At 43.0% G+C, this 26,741-nt stretch overlaps 4 protein-coding genes across 10 annotated transcripts in view; 2 read left to right on the top strand and 2 right to left on the bottom strand.

Annotated features, from left to right (window-relative positions):
* PPIG (peptidylprolyl isomerase G) overlaps positions 1–1,354 on the top strand; it is a 29,535-nt gene extending 28,181 nt beyond the window's left edge. For all 3 annotated transcript variants that reach the window (XM_082313730.1, XM_082313731.1, XM_082313732.1), the window contains one exon: positions 68–1,354. In XM_082313730.1, the coding sequence (XP_082169856.1) occupies positions 68–1,187 (1,120 nt within the window). In that variant the 3' untranslated portion in view covers positions 1,188–1,354. The remainder of the gene's footprint in view (positions 1–67) is intronic.
* A 5,962-nt stretch (positions 1,355–7,316) lies between these two features.
* On the bottom strand, positions 7,317–15,714 carry LOC309590656 (cilia- and flagella- associated protein 210-like). Of its 4 annotated transcripts, none has more exons than XR_014228186.1 (9): positions 15,591–15,714; positions 15,298–15,455; positions 14,250–14,406; positions 13,066–13,205; positions 12,594–12,786; positions 11,851–12,015; positions 11,255–11,361; positions 10,730–10,897; positions 7,317–7,741 (listed from the first exon to the last, which is right to left on the bottom strand). XR_014228186.1 is itself a non-coding variant. In XM_082312022.1 (8 exons), exons 2-7 carry the CDS (start codon positions 15,393–15,395, stop codon positions 11,263–11,265), a joined length of 852 nt encoding a protein of 283 aa, XP_082168148.1. In that variant the 5' UTR covers positions 15,396–15,455; positions 15,591–15,714; the 3' UTR covers positions 7,317–7,741; positions 11,255–11,262. The 4 variants fall into 4 exon arrangements, 1 of the variants encoding a protein (XP_082168148.1); XR_014228187.1 differs by having other exon boundaries at positions 10,730–10,928; positions 15,591–15,713; XR_014228188.1 differs by lacking the exon at positions 7,317–7,741 and adding an exon at positions 7,797–9,023 and having other exon boundaries at positions 10,730–10,928; positions 15,591–15,713.
* Positions 15,715–15,824: 110 nt separating this feature from the next.
* Positions 15,825–26,741, top strand: PHOSPHO2 (phosphatase, orphan 2). Of its 2 annotated transcripts, none has more exons than XM_082312024.1 (2): positions 15,825–15,912; positions 25,450–26,741. In XM_082312024.1, exon 2 carries the CDS (start codon positions 25,452–25,454, stop codon positions 26,175–26,177), a length of 726 nt encoding a protein of 241 aa, XP_082168150.1. In that variant the 5' UTR covers positions 15,825–15,912; positions 25,450–25,451; the 3' UTR covers positions 26,178–26,741. The 2 variants fall into 2 exon arrangements, with proteins under 2 accessions (XP_082168150.1, XP_082168149.1); XM_082312023.1 differs by lacking the exon at positions 15,825–15,912 and adding an exon at positions 24,439–24,870.
* CFAP210 (cilia and flagella associated protein 210) lies at positions 15,939–24,427 on the bottom strand. The gene is made up of 9 exons (XM_082312021.1): positions 24,257–24,427; positions 22,899–23,125; positions 22,430–22,603; positions 22,142–22,335; positions 21,058–21,214; positions 19,919–20,058; positions 18,889–19,081; positions 18,401–18,565; positions 15,939–17,895 (listed from the first exon to the last, which is right to left on the bottom strand). Exons 1-9 carry the CDS (start codon positions 24,330–24,332, stop codon positions 17,581–17,583), a joined length of 1,641 nt encoding a protein of 546 aa, XP_082168147.1. The 5' UTR covers positions 24,333–24,427; the 3' UTR covers positions 15,939–17,580.

Here is a 26,741-nt window from a genome sequence, read left to right as displayed (position 1 = left end):
CTGACTTAACTTTTCAGAGTGGAGGGGATTCAAAATATTTTAAAAATTGTATCTTTCTCTCTCCAAGGAGTGAAATAAATGAAAACAAGAAAGATAATCAAAAAAGCCCAGGAAGAGGAAAAGAGAGAAAAATATCAGACCACAGACAAGTTTCTGAAAGTCCAAGCAGAAGAGGGGAAAAAGAGAAGAAAAAAGATCACAAATCCAGCAGTAAAGACAGGGAGACAAGAAGGAATTCAGAAAAAGATGACAAGCATAACAAAAGCAAGGCCAAGAAAAGAGCTAAATCTAGAAGCCATAGTAAAAGTCGAGAGAAATCAAAAAGTAAAGAAAGAGACTCGAAGCACAGTAGACATGACGAAAAGAGAATAAGATCAAGAAGCAAAGAGAGAGACCATGAGAAAGGTAGAGAAAAAGAAAAGCGCTATGATTCTAGAGGGAGAGATAAAGAAAGAAGTAGGAGCAAGGAGAGAAGTAAAAGGGCAGGCTCAAGAAGTAATGACCAAGACCATAGGAAGAGTAAAGACAGGGAGAAACGTAAATCAAGAAGCAAAGAGCGTGACCATGCTAGAGGAAAACATAGTTCCAGTAGTAGAACAAGGGATCGAAGCAAAAGCCGAGATAGGGGTAGGAGAGGAAGATCGAGAAGCAGAGACAGAGATCGCAGTAGAAGTAAAGACTATTCAAGGAATAGAGATAGAGAAACAAGGAGAAGAGGAAGATCAAGAAGCAGAGAAAGGAGAGGTACACCAGATAAATACAGAGGAAGAGAAAATAGGAGGAGGAGAGACTCAAGGAGCTCGGAGAGGGAGGAAAGTCAAAGCAGAAACAGAGACAGGTATTCAAATAGAGAAAGTAGAAGCTCATATAAGAGGAATGATAGTGAAAGCCAAAGGAAGAGGCGTTCAAAAAGCCGTGAAAGTAGCAGTCCTGAATCCAGTAAAGATAAGAAGTCTAGTAGAGATCAGGATAGAAGTCCAGACTCAAAAAAGAGACCAAGTAGCAAAGAGAGAGAATCAAAAAAATCATATTCATCCAGCAGTAAAGAAAAGGAAAAGAGCAGATCCTCAGCAGAAAAAGAAATAAACCAAAAATCAAAGAGTCAGGAAAGAGATCATGCCCCTAGTAAGGATAAAAAGTCCGATCATGAAACAAGTCCTGGAACAGATGACGACAGACATGGATGAGTTTGTGGACTTAATGTTTCCATTGTCTCAAAGTTTTAGAGACATTTTGGGGAACGCTTTTTTTAAGATGTGGACTTCAGTTTGGTCTTTTGATAATCTAAAACCTGGATCATTTGTACTGCTAAAGTTTTAATAAACTTGAAATGAAAAACGAATTATATGTGTAATACAGTGTGCTGTGTTTTAAATATTTCATTGGATTATGTATCCTCCTTGTGTGTTGGCAGCTAGAAAGGTAACTTCTGTGCCGCATTTATTTTTTACCTGATGAACTTAGTTTAGTGCAAACAATGGCTGCCTGTGAAGAAGCTTGTTTCATGTGTGAAGAAGAAAGCTGCAAGTATACTACATGTCATCTTAAAGCTAGGAGAATGTTGCAAGGTGTCCATCGCTCCAGTGTTGCTACATCTGTATTTCAGTAGGTATAAATCCTAAGGAAGTTAATTTGTAGAGGAAAATTATGTGGGTTTTTTGTAATCGCAAAGTGAATCAATTTAAGTAAATCTTCACTGTTTGCACTCCTCTCACTACCAACAGTAGAATTCTGTCATGCTGTAAGGCAGTCGTCTGTGTTTGGGAGTTATTTCTTTGTCCTAAAAAAAATTTTTGAAGTGCTCCTCAGTGTAGTTTTTTTTCCCTGTAACCTCCTTTTTCTGTTCCATGCTTTCATGTTTGTCTACTGCAGAAGATCAGCTTGGATGCTTCAGACTACCCTGCCTCAGTTGCTAATTAATGGATGCACAGAGATGAAACAGATTACCAGAATTCACAGTGGGTGTCAGAATAAGGAACCAGGAAATCCTTTCTACTCTTGCTGCTTCTTAGCAGTCTATGAGAAAACTATTGCAGTTCTCCAATGCTGTTTTTTGGGATAGTTGAAGCAGAATTTCAAGTGATGTTTTAAGACGGGCTCTTGATTTTTTTTTTTTTTAAACAAAAATTTGCTTTCCTCCCTGCATCCCCTCATTCTAAAGATTGTACTGTGAATTCCTCCTCGTTTTCTACTCTGTGTGTGTCTTCCTCAAACCAATTCCCTCCCTTTTCTGCTTTCCTCTCCTGCCTCTAGGACCCACCCCTGTTTCCTTCTCACCACCACACCTTCATGTGAAAGAGGAGGAGGTTGGCTTGTGTTGCTGCAGGAGTGCCTGCATACGTGCCATCACCAAAGAGCAGCTGGTATGTGCTAACTTAACGTAGTGGGCTGAGAGGAAGATAAGATTTGGTAGAAACCCCCAACACTTCTTTTAGTCCTTTGAACTGTTCACACCAAAGGCTGGGAAATCTTGAAATTCCTGGAGAGAAGTGAAAAGCATTAATGTAAAGGTGTGTCAAAGCGAAACAATGTTTTTAATAGTTGATTTTTTTGGCAGATCTTTGAGTGTATGACATAACTTGTTCTTACTGTCTTTCGTGTGAGTTTGTCGACATTTTTGCTATATAACCCACTTTGTGATCAGTGTGTGCCTACAGCAGGTTAGCAGAATTGCTGAAACTTGGCTTGATACTGGGATCCAGACAGTTGTTACTCTAAAGGAAAACAAATAGTTCTGCCTTGAAAGCAAAAGAAAATACAGGACTGTAAGCATCAGCAACCTTTGTAAGGGAAGAAAACTGTAAGTGTGTAGTGCTACTTTTCAGCGGAATAGTTAGTGGAGCTGCTTTGGCTATCAACTTTTTTTTCCCCATGTTTTAGTATGAATTTTGCATTGCAGTGGTCATTTTATGTAGAATGTGTGAAAATGTTTCCCAGGCCCACATGTGGGTGGATGATAGAGCTGTTACTTAAGAGAGCTTACAGGAGTGAACTGAAGACCTGTATAGTGGACCTGTTCTGCGTGAAGCCACTCCGAACTCTGTGACGTTGGAGAAGTTGTAGTCCTGTTTTGGAGGACTGTAGTAAGAAAAAGCTAGGAAGTTAGGCTTAAGAGAATTGTATGGCAGCTTGGACAAAGGCTTCCTTGGTGCATTTATACTGTGCTGTGCATGCCGCGTGCTTCAGAGTCTCATTTAAAAACTGTCTGTTTGCAATATTCTTTCATTATTTTCTATGGAGCTGACACACAAGCGAACTATTGCTGAAGAAGTATGTTTGCACTACTGACAATATTCTTGCCAATACCACTGAAGCTCGTATAAGCATGCAAACAAACCAACCAACCCTCAACTATATTGACTGCTGTAGAAGAGGGGGAAAAAATTGCAAGCAGTCAGCAATAAGGCAATCCATAGGAATTGTTAAAAAGTGTTACAAAGTCTTTAATTTAAAATCGCAAAATGGAGATTATATCCAATTGTATTTTGCAGTTGTGTGTAACTAGTTATTTCAGAAGATGCACTTGTATACCCTTTCATATGGATTTTTTTGTTACAGTTCAGAAAAGTATTTGTACAAATTAAACGAGCTCTAATTCTTTCATAGCACGTTAAAATTCATCTGAGTTGGTGGCACAAAGCTCATTTCCTTGTTTTTAATGTACTTTGTGAGAAGTTGGTTACTTTTAATTGCACATGGTGGGATACACCTGATCTCTTGATGAGTGCATGCCTTGCCTGTATCGTGTTTGGTGGTAAACTGTTTCAGTGCCAATCACTTTGTTTAAACTGAAACACAACAATCGCAGTCTTCTAAGAGGGAAGATGTGCCAGATTTGTGCTGTTCTTTATCAAACTGGAAATTGAGAATGCTGGTAAATTCAGTGGGACTGAAGCACAGTCCCATGGACAGCAAGATGTCCCCAAGCACCAGTGAGCTCTTGGTGCCTTGCGAGGCACTGACTTCTGCGCTTGCTGTCCTGCTACGGTTCCTTCCCTCAATGGCAGAGCTCTCCTGTTCTCAGCCTCACAGTAACCACCTTGTGCTGTAGTCAGAGTGTAGCTCAGTGCCATCTTTGGCAGCTGTGTCACAGGTCACTGGCTTTTGGCTTGGAGAACTGAGCTGGAAGCATATTTGAAAGCAATACTTAGTGTACCAGAGATAATCAAAACAATGCTCATGGTCTTTCCTTGTGACTGGGGAAAAAAGTAGTACATTCAGAGGACAGCTTTTTCTGTCAGCACCCCAGAACTGACCTTACTCCAGAGAATTTGTGAACCTCAAGACAAAATGAGGGCAGGGGGTACTGGAATAACTTCGGAAGCGTGCGTTTAAGTGTACGTACAGGCTTGAAATACTTTCCAAAGGTTAGACGTGCATTCTCTGTTGTACTGACAATAGATACTGACATTTTACTAATACCATACAGTCTACGTATACGTGGAATGCTGAATTTAGTATTGGCAGTAGCTGTCCAAACTATCAGACAGAGACTGTTACTTGATGTTGGATTTTCTGGGTACTGCCATCAACTCAGAAGCACAAATTCTTACTGAGCATGGGTGGATATAATGTAAGGTTGCATAGACACTATTGCCTGTAAAAGATGTGTTGCTGTCTGGTAATTCTTCGACACAGCCATAGCGTTTCAGTTGTTGCTTTGTTTTGGTTTTTTGTTTGTATGGTTTTGGTTTGGGTTTTTTTGGGGTTTTTTTTGTTTTTTTAAGAAAAGAAAAAAAAAAGGCTATGGTTACATTTTAACCCTTTGTTCTATCTGGTTGTCAAAATTTCGACCTGAAACTTCTCCCTTGCTACTTGAAATCCCACACTATGGACTTTTCTTTGTCAGATGCCCTGAAGAATTTGCAGTGGTCCCATAACAATATCTAATTTGTAATAGTGTTGGTCTGGCAAGTGGATTTTAGATTAATATAAACATAAAAGCAGCAGTCCTTTAGCCGCCTTTCTTGGAACTGTTGATTTATTGTTGATTTATTGAAGCAAATAAAGTATTTTTGGACACGCTTTATAGGGCATAGTAGACTCATTGCTTATCTGATTGACAAAATGTATATCCCTGCTTTCAGGACTTCCCTTGTAATAGAAAACCTAGAGAGATACATACTCTGCTTTATCAAAGACCTCTCTTTTAAATAATCTATATATTCTCTCTCTCCAATACTTGAAGAGCCACTTTGTGAGAAAAGGCAGAAGTACTTTAGCAGCAGCCATGAGTTAATTTTTTTTTTTTTTTTTTGGTCAACTTAACCTGGAGGCTACCAGTGACTACCAGTGACAAAACTAATCTTCACACTTCTAGAATTAATGTGATAGAAATGTAAAGAAATGTTACTTGCACTTTTCTTCTTTTGCTGAAAATAGTAATTTTCCTAATGCGGTATTTAACTAAATTATTCAAGAAAATGCATATCAAAAAGCCTGTGAACTCTGCATTTTGCAAAATTTGAATTTGGTACAAGTCTGCAGTTGCCTAGCATAAAACGTCGGCTTTCCATTTTGTTGCATATGTACTTTCAGTATAGTTCTTATTTCTTGTCCTTGAACAATTCATGTCATTAGGAACACTTGTTCTAACAAAACTTGTGTTGCATAAAAGCAAAAAGTAATACTTCACCTGCTTTTACCCCAAAAAACCTATCATACCAAAATAAGTTTACTAAATTTAGTACAAAATTTCAGAAAAGGAATAGCAGTAATAAAATATAATAAAAGTGGTGAGTTTAGATAGTAAAACTACATGACGGTAAAGGTACTTTTCATTAAATTACTGTCCTTCCTTAATGATAAAGTCATTGTTCAAATGAAACTAATAGGGCAGTTAACATGAGTAAGTTCAGAGGACAAATCTTAAACTGCTAAATATGCATATGATTGGTTTTAAATTTATATTTGTATTCATAAAAGTTTTAACATTAAAAGGACTAAATAAACTGGACTAATGCAGCACCTTGACTTTTAATTGAAATTTTGCAACATGCAAAGCACTTAAGGAAACTTGCTATTTTTGGCAGGAAGTTAGACATTTCTACGTATCCTGTACATATCCCTATAACTGTATATAAAAAGTAGTTAGCGTGTGGTGTTAGCCGTAACTGCTAATGAAGAGAATGGTTGGAAGGATTGGAAAGAAGTTTAGGCCTATTAGTTCATGATCAGTGGTAAGAGGAACTAGCTTTATAAATCATTTCCTTCACCAGCTAAAAGAATTGTGGTTAATTATACAGGCAGTATTGTGTATGTAGTATTTAGCAGAGTATTTGGAAACCTCAGTCTTTTGGACATTTTGTGATTTACAGCTCCCAACAGGGAAGATGATCCAGTTGTCAGCTGGGAGAATGAGTTCTTGATATGAAATGTACAACTTGTGTATTAAAGTACTTCTCAGAAATAAATGGGTTTTTGCATATTTGTTAGTGTATTCCATGTCTGCCATGTGTGCTTCTTGCAGTATTACTTAGTGTCTTCTGTATTTAGAGTAATATTCACTTCTAAGTCATATGGTGCAACCTGTGTGTGTAAATGTGCTTCTGATTGTCAAATCTCCAGCCTTTTAAAGCGGTAGTGCTGTTTGTACAGATTCACAAGGTGTGGCGGTTTGATGTCAGGGCACTACCTCTTCAGTTAAACCAAGATCTGTACATTTTCACTGAAGATGCGAATAGTCAGATTTTTATTCCATGCTAAATTGGATAATAGTGTTGAGTTATAGATGGAATTAGAGTTCGTACTACAGAATGACAAATGACAGTTATTCACTATCTGTATGTTGTAACATATATAAAAATGCAGCCATGTAACGAAGGTGATCTAGTATCTTAACACTGTTTTTTTTGCTAGTTGCAAACTTTGATCTTGTACTTATACAAGTCTCTCTTTTTGTCTATATGCGTGAAGCAGAACAGGTTTCACTAGTTACAGAAGAACTACCTGTTTGATTATGTGAATTTACATCTAGTGGCAGGACAGCTTACAGTCAGTTTAGAACTGAGTGAAAGAACCAGTTTTGATCAAAAAGTCACCTACACCAGAATCCCAGCCTGGCAACCTGGCTGTGCTGGCAGCAGAGTGCTTTGGAGAAAGCAAGAAAGTGCTTTTCCCATTCCCTGCAGTCCGTTTAGAAACCTAAGTGCTAGATACACACAGCCTTGCTGCAGACATGTCTTTCCCATAAAGGATTAAAGACTCAGTCAGTGCCACAACCTTCTCAAGATAGTATCTCCAAAGTAAAAGTACGGGGAAAACTGTCAAAAATAAAAAGTACACTCAAGATTTAATCTTGTTGTTACAGGCAGATGTTTTTAAACAGCTTACTCAATTTTATTATTTGCTTAGTAAGAATTTTTTTAAGCAAAAACATAAGGTTTGAATTAAGCCTGGAGGCCCAGCAATACTCGAGGAGCACAGTACAGATGAACTGACAGTTTACCTCTGGTGGTTACCTCTTGACTTCCTAGAAAGTGAATCTACTGCTTTGTTCCATAAGAAAACTAGACTAGTTACTGGTATAGTTGCAAGCCATGGCTGTAGCTATGGTACTTGTTCCTTGAGCTGAAGTTGAGTATAGGCAGGTTCTGGCAAACAGCGCCCCTTGTAACTTGCTCCAGAGTTAGCTTCAGCTGTTGGGCACTGATAGGTTTTTGCAGGCACATATAACTTGTAAGGAGACATTGGCTAGCTTCTCCTTCCTTAGCAGATACTTCTGTAGTTGTTAGATACATTTCTGAAGAAGAAAGAAACAGAGTTTAAGTCTTACTGTGTAATTAACTACTGTACAATTAATTGTATATGCACTGATAGGTTGTAACTGAAAATAATGCAGAAATACTTGTCCTCTAGCAGTAATGTAATACTAAGCTTTACCAAAGGCAGTCCAGTTTCTCCCTTGCCCGCTATGCCGCTGTAGCAGTTGCTGGATTTGTATCTCCCAGATCTTAGTAGTCTCATACCTTTGATCCTCTCTCTGGTCTCCTCAGTAACTATTGCTTGCTTCTACCAGTACCGGCTGCTGCTTTCTAACCTTTGCCTGCTTTTCCTCTACACAGAACAGGAGTCAGACCAGGTGCTACTCATTTGAGGGGGGCAATTACTATTATGTTAACAGAGATGTAATGTTGAATTTTATTGGACCTGCAGTTCTGATGTTCAAACCCTTCAGCACCTAAAAGAATTGTGCATTTCTCTGGATAATGTATTGGAGATGAGGAAAGCCACAGAAAAAGGAAGTGCCATCCTGGTTTATGCAAGACAGTATCAACCAGCTCTGAACAACAATGCTTTAAGACTGCTTTCTAGAGACTGGTTTAACAGCCTACAGGGCAGGTTTGAATCATTTATGTATCCCTTTGGTATCTAGTTCTTAATGCCAAAGGCCATGATACACCAAAACAAAAAGCAGCTTAGATTGTAGTGGTGGCAATGCAGGAGCGTAAAGGGAATGACTACATATGTTACAAGTTTAACAAAGCCTATATCACAACTTCATTTATTTTAAATAGAAAGGAATTAATTTAAGATAATTCCAAAGAATACATCTCATATGGTCTTGTCACACCTCTGGCCTTCGCTTCAACTCCATCTGAAGTCTCAGCCTTCAGAGAGGAGGGGTTTTTTTTGAGAGCTATTTCTAAGTACTGAATTCTCCTCCTCTCAAAGATGCACTGCTAGAACAAGAAGGAAGATTCAGCATCCAAGACAGGGATGCAGTGCCAGAAGATGGAGGAAGATTACAGACTAGTTACAGTACTCTTCCATTCAAGAGATACCAGAAAGGCGCAAGTTAATAACAGGCACCTGAAAGAATTTAGCCATTGAAATAGAACAAGTTATTTGACCTAACACAAACAGTGAGCTTTGAAAAAAAACTTTTTTTTCTTTTTCAGGAGCATACAGCCAGTCTGTATTGGGACATGAAAATGTCCATCCTTAGTAGTCCCATGGTGCCATCTCTTCTGTTCATGGGTAGTTTGTTTCCAGGTAGGTGTCCTCTTCAAACTTCCTCAGAGCTGAGCAGTAGCAAAGACCGTAATGTTAAAAGAACTTGAACAGAACTAATTAACTCCAACCTGGAACACTACCTAACAGTGAAGAGCTGCACAGTGAGTTAACTGAAATTCCCTTAGAATAGGAGGTATTTTAGAAAGCTTTTCTCTTCCACTTCCTAGGTAGCAGTTGTATTAGATCCACAACGACAGTACTGTCTTACATGGGTACCACAGCCACGCAGCTACCAGTTGTGTTACTGCTGGGAGGATGCGATGTTAGACCCTGGAGGCCTATGTGTTCAAACTTAAGTTGCTGCTCTACTTCTGGATTTGGGTGACAGGTTTGGAAAAAATGCGGTTTGATTTAAGGTCTCTGGTTCAGTCCCTCTGAGGGTTGCCTTGGGTTTCTAAGGTCTTGGCCTTCTAATAAGGCCAATACCTATTATGTTTCTCATCTGCTACAACCTCCTGAAGCAGCATACCATCTGAGAGGGTGCTTTGCTGAGCAAAAACAGTAATTAGAGTTTACTAGTCAAATTATTACTTAAAGCATATTCTGATTTCCTAGCTATTAATTAAAACTTCGGCTAATAACTAATACAAGTAGTGATGCTAGGCATTAGATTAGAGGTGTACCTCTCAATTAGCAAATTCTTTCAGGTCAGCAATTTCCCTTCTTATCAGCTGCAGTTGATCTGCCTGCATTTTGTTGCCATCTTTAAATGGTAGCTGAAAAGAACCTCTGGTGGTCAGCTAGACCAACCTCCTGCCTTACATAGGACATCTTTAAAGCCTTCACAAGTGGTGATTCCACCCCCTCCCGCCATTTTAACCCAGTGTCATCACACTGTGCTCCTGGTGAAGCAGGTTTTCCTGATGTCCCATGTCACAATTTGTTATACCAATCACCTGACTCTGCTGAGAAGAGTTTGGCTTTGCTGTATTTGTAACTACCCTTCAAGCAGCTGTAGGCTGTTAATAGATCACTCCTCAGTCTCCTCATTGCCAGACTGAATGAGCGCAGCTTTCTCTGTTTATGCCTCATCTCAGTCTGTTCAATAGCTTTCATCTGCTTCTACTTGCACAAGGAGCTGTTCTCTTAGCCTATTCCCTGTCTTGTCTTCCTGTTTTCTTCAATGCATCATAACCATCAAACTGATTTTAGTCTTCTGTATTATTCCTGCATGCCTTTCATGTAGGACAAATGCAAAAGACAATGAAATGTTACCAAAATGCTTTGTCACTGAAAATTTTAGAACCTCAAGTATTTCTTCATGTTCTTAAAACACTTGAGGTTGTTTTTTTTTTTTGGCCTAGTTTTATAGAAGATTACTAACTAGGGTAGGCATTTAAAGCAAGCACACAAAGCATGCGCATCTCAAAGTCAATGGAATAAAGTGACATCGTGATTCATGCTGGATTTTTTTCATGCTGAATTTGGGTAACTAAATCCATATTTAGCCAATGTGCTTTAAAATTACACAGGATTCGTAATTCATTCTAGGTGTACTGAAAGGAAGAGTTGTCTTCTGGTACTTGAGTTTGGTATTTCTGTAGATGTTCGAAGTAAAAAGGGTATAAGCCCCATGGAAGCAGGCTGTAGATTTCAAATGCAGACATACATTATCTGCAGAACAGGGTGTTTATTGAAGCTGAGTAGGAAATGAGCCTGCAATCCACCTTGCTTCTTGCTGCTCTGGAGGTAGACTAAAATGCATTTAACTCACCAATTGCATGGTAGTAAGCATGTGCCAATAGGCACTTAGGGATGCATTTGGAGCATTATCAAACTCTGCAGAGTTCAGCACCATTTCTGCTGTAGTCAATGCTGCTTCTCAAGGCTCCAGCTTCTGCGATCAAAAGGCTTTATTAGCAGTTTCCATTCTTGCTGCTTGCTGAAAAAAGCTTCAAGTAGTAAAAGGAGCACTGGCTCAGAGAGAAGGGAAATTAATTTTTCATTAGTGAACTAAGAAAAAACATATTTAGAGACAATTTCACAAGTTAATTGCCATGTCTCTATTTTTTAAAAATATATAATTTCCAAAACCAATTACTCCAAGATAACTGGAGAGAACTCTGAGACTTGAACAAGAAGATGTGCTCCAACCCATGACAGGCATTCAGCCCTGACACCAGCCTAGAGCTATTCTGGGCAAAACCCAGTCCGGAAGCCCACATCTTGTTCCCTCCTTGGATGCTTAGAGAGGATAACAAAAATTATATCCAGTAACGGCACTGATTCAGTTACTCACTGTTTTTATCACTGAAACGCTCGATCCTTGCAGATAGCAGCTTCTCTCTGAGCATCATAGTCCAAATCTGCTTGCTTTTCCTGCTGCTTTTTTGCCTGCTTTTCAGCCTGATGAACAAAAGGGATGTCAGTTGATACTTGTCAAATATCATCCCTTCCCACTTCTCTCCCCTACCCCACAAAAAGGGTACATTCAATAGCTGAGTGCGCATCAGCATCAGCTGCTGCTCTTTGGTGACCTGCCCAGAAGACACAAGAGAGCAGTAGTAGCATGGCTGAAAAAATGGCATAATGACACAGGACAGGATGTGATCACTCATTATTGATCTCTTTCTTATTACCAGCCCTCCCAGGTAATCCTCCCTGACCAGCATGGGCCAAGTCAGCCTGGAAGAGGCTTCTGTTGCACGGTTCTGAGAGGAGGCTGGTCCCCAACATCAGCATATGTGGTACACACAGGTAAAAAAGCAAACAAAAACCCCCATCAAACCCACAGCAAGCTTCCTCTCTCTCTCCCACCCAGGAGAATCTAGTGCTGTTGGTTTAGATGCATGCTTGTTTCTGAAGGGGCTGACAGGGTACAGCTCTTCTATTTACCATTTGCTGGATCTGAATTTTCTGTACTTCCATGTTTGCGTCACGTTGGCTTTGTTTCTTGGCTTTTTCCATTTCCAGGGAGATGCGGTTCTTTTCCATTAACGCATTAAGTTCTCTTTTACACTCTGCTTTTTCCTCTCTCTCCTTTTCCACTTTCATCTTCATCTGTATTTTACAAAATACACAAAAACAGTTAACCAAGGAGCCAGGCTCCTAAGCTGGAAGCCATGTCTTTCAGCAGAAGCAGCCCTGTATCAGCGCTCTGATAAGCACGGTCATTGTGGCTGGCCAGTGTCCAAGGCCAGGGTTTTCAGCAGCCCTGGCAGATCTGTGCCCAACACGGAAGCAGGAGAGGGAGAGAAGACCCCAGGGAAGATGTCAGCGGACCCGATGAAGCAGGCTGATGCATGGCACCAGGGCCACTAGCTGTGACCCGGGCCAGGCTCCTCAGCTGGAGGAAGCAGTGCAGAGTCTGGAAAACGTTTGCACAAATTACCAACAATTACAGAGCCTTCCAACTCTAATTTTTTGAGAGAGGATCATCACATGTACCGCTTGCACCTTTCTTAAGGAGTTAAGTTCTGAAACTATAGATGGTAAATACAAGAGGCAGCTGCTTAGTGAGAACTTGCATGTGCATCTCACTCAAGGTGACTATGCTAGAATCTATGGTGTTTCTAAAAGGTATTGAGAAGTACAAGTATATGACAGAAAGAGGAATAAGAGCAGGCTAGGTTTCTTACCACAGCGGCTCTGTGTTCAGCAATAGATTCAATGGCTGCCTTTTTTTTTCTTTCTTTCTCTTTGTTTTTCATCTGGTATTCATCTTCTACCTCTGCAGCTCCTCTAGCAAGACGATCATCTTCAATCTGACATGCCTCATCCATCTGTGCAGTTAGTTGTTCAAAAGCTTTGTCCTTATGCTCCTGCATTAGCCTGCGGGAGAACATAAGCTATCATAACATATCAGGATATCCGCTCAGATTACCTGTGGCGCTGCTCCTAACAAAGCCAGCAATCCCACTTCCACCCCCAGCAGCACCAATTACTACTGGAACTGGTAGGCATTTCTTCTAGACTTCCTATTTCTTTTTCAAGTTTTAATTACAGAAAAATTGCTTGCATCACAAAACTCTGATTTTGCATGTAACATCTGTCACAAAATTCAATTGCAAGTTTGAATCTTAATGCTGAAAACTGTAGCCTAAGACCCACCTGTTAGTCTCTGCATCTTTTTCTCTTGTCAGATCAGCCATCGTTTCTTTTCCTTTAATATAAGCCTTAATCCGATCATCATCTTCGTCGTCTTTTTGTTTCTCTTCAGCTTTCATTTTTTTCTGTTCAGCTACATACTCCTGTTTAAATGCAGAAGTACTTTTTTTATGTAGAATGAGATTTTGGAAACATGAACTGAAAAAAAAGAATCTAGCAAAAACTTCAGGCCTAGCCTATAATAAGAGTTCTTTGGTTGATCAGTGGAGAAGCTATGGAAGATAGAAACGCAGAGATGGAAGAGAATTCTCATGACCTACGTACCACAAAATACCACAAAAGTAAAATTAGTATGTGGTTGCAGCCCCCAGCACAGTATCTTTAAGTTATATTCTTTCCTCTGCTTCCCCACTGGCTCCAACTGTACTGCTCCCATCCTGTCTATCATTCACACAGAACAGACTCTGAAGGGCTCAAACAGTAAGAATCCATAGAACTGTAAAAATGTAAGGCACGAGGCATTTTGTAATCACACAGAAATGGTGGTTGTGAGTATATATAGCTTTTATTGCATATACAAGGTTGGGGGCAAATGGGGTAAAATTTATATACTTGAGGTGAGAAGGACTGGGGGGGCGAAGCAAGTAGGATTTCAGTAGGAATTCTCTCCTCTTACTCTCTCACATGCCAATGAATCATCACAGTACCTCCACTTCAGTCTCCCTGCACAAGCAGGCATGGGGAGGGAAACAGTAGGTGTGGTAAATAGGTCTTGACTAATTTTCTAAACCTCTCCAATCATAAAGGGATAGACAAGTTAAAAAGATATTGTCATGTTCAGACTCAGGCTACTCCCTCTTCCTAACAAAGGAAAATGGGTTTAAACCAGAGCAGGTACATGGAACCTACATCCAGTTCTCAAGTCAAGGACAATCTCCTTGCTGTCTATAGCAGACTTTTTCCATCATAGACCAGTCAAAGCTCAGGTGCCACATTACAACTTCCAAGAGGCCTTTCTCAAAAGCACAGAGGAAGGACATGGCCTGCAACTGGAAAGGCAGGCATATGATCCAGTGCTACTGAAGCTGTCAGCAGGCCCATTTATTTGTGGGCTTAATGCAACCGTTTCACTCCAGGCAGCCAAGGTAAAACAAGCATTGTGAACTCTCTGCTTTCCTGTTACTTACGTGATACAGCCTCTGGCGTTCAACTTTTTCCTCCTGTTCCTTTTCCATTCTTCCCTGAATTTCCAGTTGGTACAACTGGTTCAATCTCTGTATTTCTTCTCCTTCTCTTTTGTCTTCTAGCTTGGCCAGATCTGCCTGATGCTTGTGCTCCTTTATTCTGCATCGGAAAAAGGAGTTGAATAGACAGGCTAAGGACTGTATGAAGGTAACGAACAGATACAGATTCTGCACATCTACAAGTACTTTAACAGTAAAACAAAACTGATACTTTGAAGTGGAAGTAGAATGTCAGAGATCAAAAATAGAATCATGGTTTTTGAAAGGTAGCTGCAAATCCTTTGGCCAAAGCTCAGTCCTAGTGCAAGGGTGATGGTTAAGCCTATACTAGCAAAAGCAAACATGACCAGCATATGGACTTGAATATCAGATTGAATTTGATTAACCTGTTTAATTGTTAGCCCACCCCCTGTACAAGGTGGGCCTTTGCCAGCTAGCTGTCTTCCAAGCAATGCCACAGCACTGTGCAAGACACAGCCATGGTCGTCAGCCTCTGCTAGCTGGATGCGTGAATGATTCTGGGCTGGGGGAAGCAGTAATAATGAAGATTTTTGCCCTAGGGAGACAAGCTGCTTGCTCTTAGTACCACAATATAGACAGTCTTGTTTAATTTATTAGGATCAATATAGCCACCGGCAACAAGAGACGTTTCTGAAGCTGGAGAAAAGAGAAACGGAGGAGATGGAGGGTGAGCAGAGATGACAGGTTTTCACCCTGACCACAGAGCGAGGAGGATCAGAAACGATGGTTTAAGAGAAGTGAGTCATGCAGCCCCAGGCACGGCGCCGAGGCCAGGCCCGAGGCCTGCTCCGCCGCAGCGGGGTCGCCTCGGCCGCGCTACCCCCAGGTAGCCCCGCTCCGGCCCTGCGTGCCCGGCCTCCCGCCCCACCGGCCGCGCAGGCGGGTCCCGGCAGCACGGGGCTGGCCACGGGAAGAGTTTTCACCCAAACCCCGCTCCCCTCCCAACTCCTGAAGGCCCCGCCAGCCTCACTGCGCCAGCTGCTCCTGAGCCACGGCCCGCCGGGCCAAGTAACGGCCGCGCTCCAGCTCTGCCTCCCGGCGGGCGGCGTCCGGCCCCTCGCCGTCCATCGTCGGCCTTTCTCCGCTGCGGGCCGGCTCAGCGCCCGCCCCTCCGGGAAGCGGCAGGATCTGCCGAGAGAAAGAGACGGATCCTCACCGACGGCCCGATTGTCCCGGGAAGTCGGGGCTCTTTCTTCCACCCCCAGAGAGGGAACAAAGGCGCCGGCGGGAGCGCCCCGGCCCTGACGGGAAGAACGGCATTACCTGGCGGCGCCGACAGCAGCGGCGGACACGGGAGGAGCGGCAGACAGCGAGCCGCGGCTGTTACAGAGGCGCGGCACAGCACGGCACGGCACGGCACAGCGCCCCGCCCCGCCCCGGGGAGCTGCCGGCGGGCACCGCCCGCTCTGCCAGAGGGCGAGGCTGGGCCCGGCCGGGCGGCTGAGGCGCCGCCCCCCTTCCCCGGGTCGGGCGGCAGGGCGGGCTCGAGCAGCGGCGGCCGCCGCGGAAGCCCCGCGTGCGGGGAGCCGCCCTCCTCCGCGGCCGCTCCGCGAAACGCCCGCTTCCCTGTAGCGAGCCGGCACCGGTAAGCGGCTGTGACGCCCCTCTGCCTTCCTGGTCGTTCTGCGCCCACCCCGGCGGCTTTTCTCCCCGCCCGTTCGCCTCTGCTCCGCGCGGCCGGCGGTGAGGCGGCTCGGCCCGGCTCTGTGGGCTGCCGCGTCGCCTTCATCCCGCTCGGCCGGCCTGCGGCTGGGGGTGTTGGAAACCCGCCTTCAGCCGTCACCTGGCCTTAAAAGCTGGGCCCTGGGCGCTCTTTTCCCGGAGGAAGGCCCTTGGCGGCCCTGGGAGCTGGATGAGGGAGGAGGTCAGTCTTCCTCCTCCTCCTGCTTCTTCCAAAAGTTCCTCCGTTGCCCTGCCGGGAAGAGACCCCTCGAGGAGGTGACTGCTGCACTCCTGAAGGAGTACATCCATCTTGCATCCAGCTGGTTTACACTGTAGGGGAGGTAAAACCAGCTCTGCTTGGCCCTCTGCTTGCAGGAGGGGCCTTCCCCCGGGGCCCTCCCGTCTTGCTCAAAGTCTTGTGCTTTCTTCAAAGCCTGTTGCTATCAGAAGCCAGGCTTAGACACTTGAAGGCACACAAAAGACCCATTTTCCAAACTAAAATATTGTCAAGCACCCTTTGTATAAAACTCCCCTAATTTTTTTTTTTTTTAACTTGCATCATTTTCTAGTTTGGCCAACTGGTAGCTGGGGGGCTGAAACAGAAGGTTGTGTGCAACAAAGCAAAGCTTCAGGTTTCTTGGACTTTGTTTTCAGTGGACCCCAGAATAGGGGGATACCCTGTGCAGGCCCCAGGATGCTTGTGGAGGAAGTCATTGCAGGAAACCCTGCCTCTGTCCAAGGCAGGAACATGATGGTAAAATTTCAGCAAAGAAACTAAGCGTAAGGAGCGAGACGCGTGTGACTTTGGTGTTGGGGAGTCCGTCAGCTGTGGAATCTGAGAAACAATTTTAGATCCAGATCTATTTACTGCAGATTGAATCATTGTTAGTCTTTTTGAAAGAACAGTCCAACTATGTTGTTGCCACGCTCTTTTTGTAGTAGCTATTTACAGCTATATTGGGACCTATTTGCCTCCTAGGTGACCTTTTAAGGGCTGTGATCAAATCACATTCGTGTTTTCATATATTATAACTCATTCATAGCGTGACATTTGTTTTACAGAGGTAGTTGCAAAAGGCTGTAAAAACTCCAGTACCATAACTATTCAAACTTTCGCATGTATTAGGTTGTTTCTTCTTCCCCTGTAGATTCTGTAAAGTTGTTTTGTTTTTTTCTATTACGGGGAATACTTAACTGGAAGTGGGCTAGCGAAAAATGTGACCTTTTGCACTGGGAATTCTTATCCTAGGCCTGAAAACCCTGGGACAGTGAATTTTTAGAATAATGAATAATAAAATATAACAGTAATAGTGAGCTTTTGGCTGGAATGGGTTACATTGATGGTCAATTACATATCATACATTTCTGTATCAAGTTTAATAAACTAACTTCCATGAAATACAAGCTGGGGATTTTGGAGAATATAACCAGTTCTCTGCCAATTTTTTTTTTTTTCAAATGGACTTTCAGATTCATAGCATACATTCGATGTAGATAATTTACAGTTTAACTCTGCCCATAAGGTTCAAAAAGATATTTTTTTGACCATGTGAAAACTACTTCTGCTGTTCCTTGCTGGATAGTCTCAATATTATTTCATGTTTTTAACTTCTTGAGCAGTAGTACAGCTACAACAAGGTAACTGGGTCCCAGTACCATCCTGTGCTTGAAAACTAGTATTTATGCCTTCTCTTCCTCTGGAAAATGGCCTGTGTCCAAGTCCTCTTACATCTTTGGATGCTTTGAGAAGAGGATAAAGGTGATGTGTAGTCTTGGACTCTGATTCAATAACTTGCTTTGCATAGCTCTGAAATTCACGCTCCTTGCAAAGTGCAATAGCCTCCATCTGAGCATCGTAGTCCAAATCTGCTTGCTTTTCCTGCTGCTTTTTTGCCTCCTTTTCAGCCTGATGAAAAGGGAGTAACAAAGCTTAGTATTTCTTTCACAAGATAACTATCCCTTAAAACTTAGAGAGGGTAAAAGTTTACAGGAGATCTGCGGTGATGTTAGTTGATACTTGGCAAATATCATCCCTCCCCACTTCTCTCCCCTGCCGTACCCCCCACAAAAAGGATACATTAAATAGCTGAGTGAAGATCAGCATCAACTGCTGCTCTTTGGTGACCTGCCCAGAAGATACAAGAGGGCAGCAGTAGTACATAATGGCACAGGACAGGATGGGATTTGTCACTGCAAACCAGCCTTGACTTGCACCGCTGCTCTGAGAGGAGGCTGGTCCCCAGCACCAGCATATGTGGAGCATACATTATTTAATAAAAACAACGAACAAAAACCCCCAAACAAAACACATCAAGCTTCCTCTCTCTTCCTCTCAGGCAGGAGCTAGTGCTGTTGGTTTAGATGCATGCTTGTTTCTGAAGGGGCTGACAGGGTACAGCTCTTCTATTTACCATTTGCTGGATCTGAATTTTCTGTACTTCCATGTTTGCGTCACGTTGGCTTTGTTTCTTGGCTTTTTCCATTTCCAGGGAGATGCGGTTCTTTTCCATTAACGCATTAAGTTCTCTTTTACACTCTGCTTTTTCCTCTCTCTCCTTTTCCACTTTCATCTTCATCTGTATTTTACAAAATACACAAAAACAGTTAACCAAGGAGCCAGGCTCCTAAGCTGGTAGCCATATCTTTCAGCAGAAGCAGCCCTGTATCAGCGCTCTGATAAGCACAGTCATTGTGGCTGGCCAGTGTCCAAGGCCAGGGTTCACCAGCCCTGGCAGATCTGTGCCCAACACGGAAGCAGGAGAGGGAGAGAAGACCCCAGGGAAGATGTCAGCGGACCCGATGAAGCAGGCTGATGCATGGCACCAGGGCCACCAGCTGTGACCTGGGCCAGGCTCCTTGGCTGGAGGAAGCAGGAATAAGAGCAGGCTAGGTTTCTTACCACAGCGGCTCTATGTTCAGCAATAGATTCAATGGCTGCCTTTTCTTTTGCTTCTTTCTCTTTGCATTTTTTTTCTTGTTCAGCTTCTTTTTTTGCAATGTCTCTAGCAAGACGATCATCTTCCCTCTTCAATGCCTCATTCATTTGTACAGCTAATTGGCTAACGATTTTGTCCTGATGTTCCTGTGTCAGTCTGCAGAAGAACATGAGCTACCATAACATACCAGGGTACACAGCTGGCTCTACCTGAAGCATTACTGCTACCAAACTTGGCAATCCTGCTTCTAGTCTTCTCTCCTCTTCCCACACAGGCCGGCCCACCCACCCAACTCCTCGATCTCTTTGTGTTCCTCCTGGTTTATTTTTTTTTTTAATTATCTGATTTAGAAACTAAATGTTCCCTGTATTCTTGTAACACTAGTTTTCTGTTGCAATAATGAGCTGGATCACTCGGGGAGGAGTCTGCCTAGCATCTTGCCATCAGGAGAGAAATGTTGGGAGTGTTGGCCAGAAGTAGGAAGAGAAGGGAGCTCTTACATTGGCTCAATGGTATCTTCATGCTGTACCCTCACTGTTAAATTGGTAAACCATCTTCCCGTAATAATAACCCAATGTAATTAATTAATATAGGTGCCTAGATAAGAAGTCAAATTATTTTTCTTGATCTGACTCAGGCAAATATAGCTTATGCCCAAAAATACTTTCATCAAGGATTTTAATTGTCTTTAATTGTTGAGGAGGTGGAGGCTTGGCAGGCCATATGGAAAATCACTGTTCCCAACACACTGGTGTAGAGCTTTGCACTTCCGTAGTCTTTGTACTTTGAAGGGCAGAGAGATCGCTGCCACACCCACCTATTACTAAGGAACCTGTGAAAGAATTTCCTTTTCTCCTGAATTCCCTACTCCACCTATCAGTAGAATTTAATTTTTAGAATAACTGTGGTTTGTGCTAAATCATCAGTCTGAAAGATTTGAATACGACTACAGTATAATTTTTAGTTTATTTACAGTTTTAGCTTTGTACCTACCTACGCATTTCAGCTTCTTTCTCTTTTATCAGCTTGGCAATAGTTTCCTTTGCTTTAAAATGAGCTTTAATCCGCTCATCTTCTTCCCTTTGTTTTTGTTCCTCTACTGCTTTGATGGTTTTCTGGTCAGTTACATGCTCCTGCATGGGCAAAATGGTCCTGGTATAACCAATGAAGTTTAGAAAATCTGGGCCTGGGGTAGCAACTTAAAAGATTCACTCCCTATTCTCTCTCTTTGTGTTTCTTTCAAAGAGAGAAGAGAAGAAAGGGACTCTCAATACTTTCACTTACTTCTTTCTCCCTGCTCAAACACGGATGAGGAGGACATAGTCAATATGAGGAAGGAGAAGGGGAATTGAGCATCGAACAGCTGCTTCTCCAGCCCATTACACAAACAAATTGCTATGCAATGCAGTGAGCATTATCTCTTGCTCCCATTCACACATGTGGGAGAGGGGGACGTTGAGAGGAATGGGACTGTACAGCCCCCACCAATGCATACACAGACCGTGCAGCTCCTGGCCCACCTCATCCAAAACTATCCCAACCTTAACCCAAATCATAGCTGAAGAGTTTTCTATAATTTTATGTAAAAAAACCAACTGTCTTGTGTGTGCTAGCCAGAACTGTTCTGAGGCATTTCTAGTTGATGTTTAGCAAAGATGCCTTTAAAGGTGAAGAGAGAAAGCAGCACATCTTGATTAAATTTCTAAACGTCTCCAATCATAAAGGGAAAGACAAATTAAAAAGATATTGTCATGTTCAGACTCAGGCTATTCCCTCTTCCTAACAAAGAAAAATGGGCTTAAACCAGCAGGTACGTGGAACTTAAATCCAGTTCTCAAGTGAAAGAGAATATTCCTTGATGTCTACAGCAGACTTTTTAATCATAGACTAGTCAAAGCATCAGGTGCCAGTGTCCTTTCAGACAAGAGAAGGGACCTGCGTCCAAGAGGCCTTTCTCAAAAGCACAGCGGAAAGACATGGCCTGCAACTGGCAGGGTAGGCATATGATCCAGTGCTACTGAAGCTGTCAGCAAACCTCCTGCTGCCCATTTAGATATATGAATGCAACCGTTTCACTCCAGGCAGCCAAGGTGAAACAAGCATTATGAACTCTCTGCTTTCCTGTTACTTACGTGATACAGCCTCTGGCGTTCAACTTTTTCCTCCTGTTCCTTTTCCATTCTTCTCTGAATTTCCAGTTGGTACAACTGGTTCAATCTCTGTATTTCTTCTCCTTCTCTTTTGTCTTCTAGCTTGGCCAGATCTGCCTGATGCTTGTGCTCCTTTATTCTGAATCAGGAAAAGGAGTTGAATAAATGGGCTAGGGATGGCATGAAGTAATGAATAGATACAGATTCTGCATAACCATAGGTACCTTGCACTGAAGGATACTTTGAATTGAAGATGGGTAGAATATCAGAAGTGAAAAATAGCATCATTGTTTCTAATGGTAGCCCTCAATCCTCTGACCAGAAATTAGCTATGGTATGCTCACAGATTGCAGTCTGGTGGTAACAAGTTTTGTCTGGATCACCCATTAGCACCACTGCATTCATAACGTTCTGGCCTATCTCTGCAGCATCCTCACTCAACAAGATTTCCCCAGCAAGTCCCACCGTATCTATGCTTCTCCTTCTGGGCATGCAGGCAACAGCTTAAACTGGTAGTGTTCTGTACCAAGTTCTGCAAGGATTTATGTGTTGGACCTGGAATATGTGAGACAAGACTTTGAACCCTTCCTCTGCCTCAGGGAATTTGATTCCTTCTATCAGACCATGAAGGCCAGTCCTATAAATACCACTGGAGACCCCTCCATAAGGTTTCTGTAAGAGCTGAGAGAAAGAATGGAGGTGACAGTGATGCATTCTCTGGAATCTAGTTATGGGCAAATGGAAAATCTGGTTTAACCTTCTCCTTTTCTGGGACTAAAGTTACACTTTCAGCAACAACTTCTGAATAGCAATTTGACTAAAACCTATTGATGCCTACCAGCACCAATTTTACATGCAGACTGTTGGCAACTAAAAGACACTGCATATTACAGCTTTTCCCTTTTGCGCAAGGTCTTTTGTGGCACTCTGGATTTTTCTTTTAAAGTGTCACATTTGTGAATCAAATTATTAGTAAGTTTCTGTAAAAACCTTACAGAATGTATTTGTGAGAGGAGAGTTTAAGTAAATAATAAAGTAGGGTTATTTTTGATTAATTATTACTTACTGTTCCAGCTGATCTCTGCGTAGTGCCTGTTGATTCATATAACGCTGGTGTGCCTTTTCTTGCTCTCTGAGAATAGCTTCTTGACATTCGTGTTCCTGTTCTTCATCCTTCTTTTTGTTAACACCTGACTTTAACTTTTTAAATTCAACTTGAGCATCTCTTTCTTTTAGGACCTCAGCAAGTAGAAGTGCACTCTGCAAGAGAACATTTAAAGTCATTTGCATGCTCAGAAGTGCTTAAAGAAATTCAGTACAATTTGAATTTAAAAATTATAAGGTGTCAACAAACATGCAACCCTTTCACTCTTTCATTCTGATAGTATAGGTAGGTTTTTGCATGATCAATAGCCTCCTTCCGTTTTGCTGCTTGGAACTGTTCTTCTTCCAAATCAAGTAACTTTCTTTCTTCCTCTTCCCTTTCTTCACGTAATTGTTTGGCTTTAAGTTTCCGTTGTGCCAGGCCCTACAGTGCAGATAAAATTAGAAATCATATTTAAAGCACATGGACTAAAAACATATAAACCATTCGGAAGGTGATGTACTCAGTGTTTGTTTTTTTTCTTAATTTTGCATTTTAGCTTTAATTACAAAAATTAAATGTTGATGTTAGATGTTAAATGTATTTAAATGGAGTTTAGTTAAAATACATATTTAAAAGCAAATGGTTAACAAAGGGAGTACAGCTAGAAATGTTACCATGAGTGGTTTTGCATATATGAAAATGAATCCCTTTGTTTACAAATGTAACTTGTACTTACCATAATGGTATTGGGCCAGTCTTTTACAGCTGCTTTGGAGCGTAAGTGCATTTCTTCCCGTTCTTTCTTCTCAGCAAGGATGCGTGCTGCTTCTCTAGTTGTGCTGCCAAGATTGTCCTGAATCCTTTCCCATTCTGCTTTTGGCAATACAATTACCTGATGAAGATCTACTTCATTTGGAAGAAAATATCCGCCTAGAACATTTTTTTCTTCCAAATGATGTGATGCTGTGCAGAGGGAAGAAAGGATACTGAGGTTACTTGATACCAGATCCTATATTCAAACCTGTATCAGGATTTGAGTTCCTGCATAGTAGCAACGCTAAGTTATGCTAACACGTACTCTCCCCAGCCCAGTACCCCAGCGCTAAGACAGGGTATCTGTGTCTGTAGTCTAACTATGGCCAGTGTATGTACTTGGGCTGTGGCTGAATGAGTTCAGTCTTTGTATGGCCCCTTCCCTGTTCGTGTGTAGGCACAGGATTGGCTTGTGGTAACTAACCCTTTCCAGGCAGGACTTGGGCACGATTCTGAGAACGGCAGGGACCAGGGAGCATCCCCAAAAGGAAAGGGGGAATATTGGTGAAGCCATATTTCTGGCTGGATGAGGCAGCAGTGTGGGCACGGGCTGTGCCTTACCACCCTTGCCCTCCACACTCACCGTATTTACTAAAATAGATTTGGCTTGTAGAACAGTTTCTTGATTTGTTGGAAAGATTAGCATTTCTTTCTTGTATTAGGCTTGCGTACACATGTGCACGCATCCATACAGCTTTTCTAGGTGATCACTAGGTTTTGTGAAATGCCCTTCAAACCGCCATCAGTATTTTCGAAGGAATTGGCACTCTGTACGGAGGGGTGTCCTGTTAGACGTTCTCCTTGCTCATCTGATTTGCAGCAGGCTGACATGCGGTGTCTAAAATGTAAGGAGGCTTTCTCTTCCAGGGATACTTATGTCAAAGTCTGTTTTTCAGATGCAGTTGCTAATCTGTTTGTCTTATGGTGGGGACCAGACCTGATCTTCTCCCTCTGTCCAAGGTGAAGGTAGCCTGGCCAAAGGTAGGCACACACTGACCCGCTGCTCCCTACGGATAGGGTACTGCCAGGCACCCAGTTCTTCCCTAACTTGCAGCTGTTGGATGATACCGTACCTCCTCTGGTTTCAGGTTAGCTCTTTCTAGGTACTTCTAGAAACAGCCTGCCTTGTCTGCAGCTGGGAGAGCGGGGGGGGTTTGGGCAGAGTCACCCCGGACACGGGGACAAGGGGCACCCCTGCAGCCTCCCGGAGCCGCGTGCAGCCACGGGCTCGGCGCTGCCCTCCCCCCGGGTCCCGCTGCCCGCGGGGGGAGCCCCACTCACGGGCCAGCTGCTGCCGCTGCTGCCGCTGCTGCCGCTGCCGCCTCCCGCGGGGGAGCCCGGGCCGCGTCGCCGCCATCGCCCCGGGCCGCGCTGCCCGTGTACGCGCGCCGTTGCCGGGCAACCCGGCGGCGGCGAGTCACGTGATGACGTGGAGTGGAGGCACGTGGGGAGCGGCGGGCGGGAGCCGGAAGCGGCGGGCGCGCAGGTGGGTGGCGGGCAGCGCGGCCGTTGGCGGGCGGTGAGGGCCGGGCCCGCTCTGCCCCTTTCCCTCACGGGCTGCCGCCCGGCCTCCCCTCGCCTCCGCCCGCTCCTCGGGCGTCTCCGGTACCCCCACCAAGGTGGCTGCTCTGCTTTCCCCCTCAGCCCGGTTGTTGCGCCCCGGGCGGGCGGCGCAGCAGCGGCTGTGCTGCGGCTGGGAGGGGGCCGCTGCTGTGGCTGCGCGGCCGGCCGGCTGCGGGCGCTGGGGACGTGGCCCGGGGGACGCCTGGGGCTGAGGAAGCCGCGGTGCTGGTGTTACCGGTGTGAGAGAACTTGCCTGGGAGGGGACGGCTCTGAGTACCAGATGAGGTGTCTCCTGCTCCCAGGGATTTCCGTAGCCCAGAGGTGGGCTGCAGGTACTGACGTTGCAGGACTACAGCAAGCAGACCGATTTTTTTCTTTTTCCCCCAGCTCCACAAATGGCAGTATTTCTTTTTGTTGGCCGCTTTGATTTGGTGTGTCCTTGTTAAAAAGACTGGCTCCGTCTCTGTTCAGTAGTAGTTTCCTTTCGAAATATCTCTTAAGGTGTTTTGCCAGGAGAATCCCAGTTTGGTTGTGCTGGCAAATGATGATGGAGAAATTTAGAACTATTGGCCAAACTGATGGTGTGTGAGTACTGGAAGATTGACTCTGTGCGAGCAAGTATTAGTAACTGCAGCATGAATTTAGATACTTCGACATTGTCTATTTTAAACAGAGGTTTGATACTGAACTCGAACTTTGACCTTTACAGACTGCTTTTTTTAGCTTCAGCACAACTTCCCATAGCTGTAGTGGCTATAAATAGTTTACTTTGTTTAGATATTTGTCCTAATGCTTCATTTTCTTGCAGAATTTTTCTGTTCTGAGCACAAGATCAGGGTAGGAATTCAGTACTTTGGTTTATATAAATAATTCTCTTTTTTTTGTTTGTTTTGGAAACTATTTTCTGACAGCTATGAAATTTCTGTTGGTTTTTGATTTTGACCATACAATCGTAGATGAAAATAGTGATACCTGGATTGTGAAATGTGCTCCTGAGAATAAACTTCCTAATGGATTAAGAAACTCCTACCAACCAGGACACTGGACAGAATATATGGGCAGAGTCTTTGTCTACTTGGGAGACAATGGCGTCAAAGAAGATGAGATGAAAAGAACTATGACAACAATTCCTTTCACTGCGGGAATGGTAGATCTTCTGGGCTTTATTGGCAAGAACAAAGAGTTGTTTGATTGCATAATTGTTTCAGATTCTAATACAGTATTTATTGACTGGATTTTGAAAGCTGCTGACTTGCGTAAGGTGTTTGATGAAGTGTTTACAAACCCCGCAGCATTCAGCAGTACTGGCTATCTTACTGTGCAGAACTTCCATGCTCACCATTGTGCAAAGTGCCCCAAAAACCTTTGCAAAAGGAAGGTTTTAGAAGAATTTCTAGATAAACAGTTGGAGCGAGGAGTAAGTTACACACAAATTGTATATATAGGTGATGGTGGGAATGACTTATGTCCAGTAATGATTTTGAAGAAGGATGATATTGCTATGCCCAGGCAGGGGTACACCTTGGAGAAAAAAATTTCTCGTCTGGCCCAAGATTTCAGTCCTGTAGAGTGTTCTGTTCTGGTTTGGTCATCTGCTACTGAAATTATGTCTTATCTGAAAGTGCTTATAAAGGAATAATTCAAATAAAGAAAACTAATGTTGTTATATTTTATCTTACTGGGAGAGAAAAACTGCATGTGTATAAAAGCACAAAATTGTAAAATTGGGCTGTTATCTGAACTTATGTTTTTTAAACACAATATAAAACTGTTTATGTTCAATCTTGGCAATAGTGGGAAAATGAAGTTAAAATGTCTAAGATACTACACATTCTAACGTAAGTGGAGAAGTGGGGTTGCAAGAAGAATTGCCATTATTCTTAGTCTTCCCCCTCCCCCCCAAGCCTTTACCAACTACGTAACTGACCTTTTCTGTTCCACGCACTTAGAGGAAGGAGTAGGATTGGTGCACAAAAGAATGAAATTCTTTACTTAGAAAACATTAGGTGCTAGGAGCATGGTTCTGGAACTGTTGGCTTTTATACTTCTTTGATCAGGATAAATGTTCAATTTTGTAAATTATTTGGTATGCTTGTAATCTTGTTTGATCTGAAGATGCATTTATATTTTCAATATACTACATATTTTACCAAACAAAATTACTTTTTAATAGTTTGCATTATCTTGTGTTGTAAAGACAATA

Source organism: Platalea leucorodia (assembly GCF_965183815.1).
Source record: "Platalea leucorodia genome assembly, chromosome: 5".
Lineage (NCBI taxonomy): Eukaryota > Metazoa > Chordata > Aves > Pelecaniformes > Threskiornithidae > Platalea > Platalea leucorodia.
Note: the sequence above shows the minus strand (reverse complement) of the source record. Positions and strands in the feature narration are given on the sequence as shown.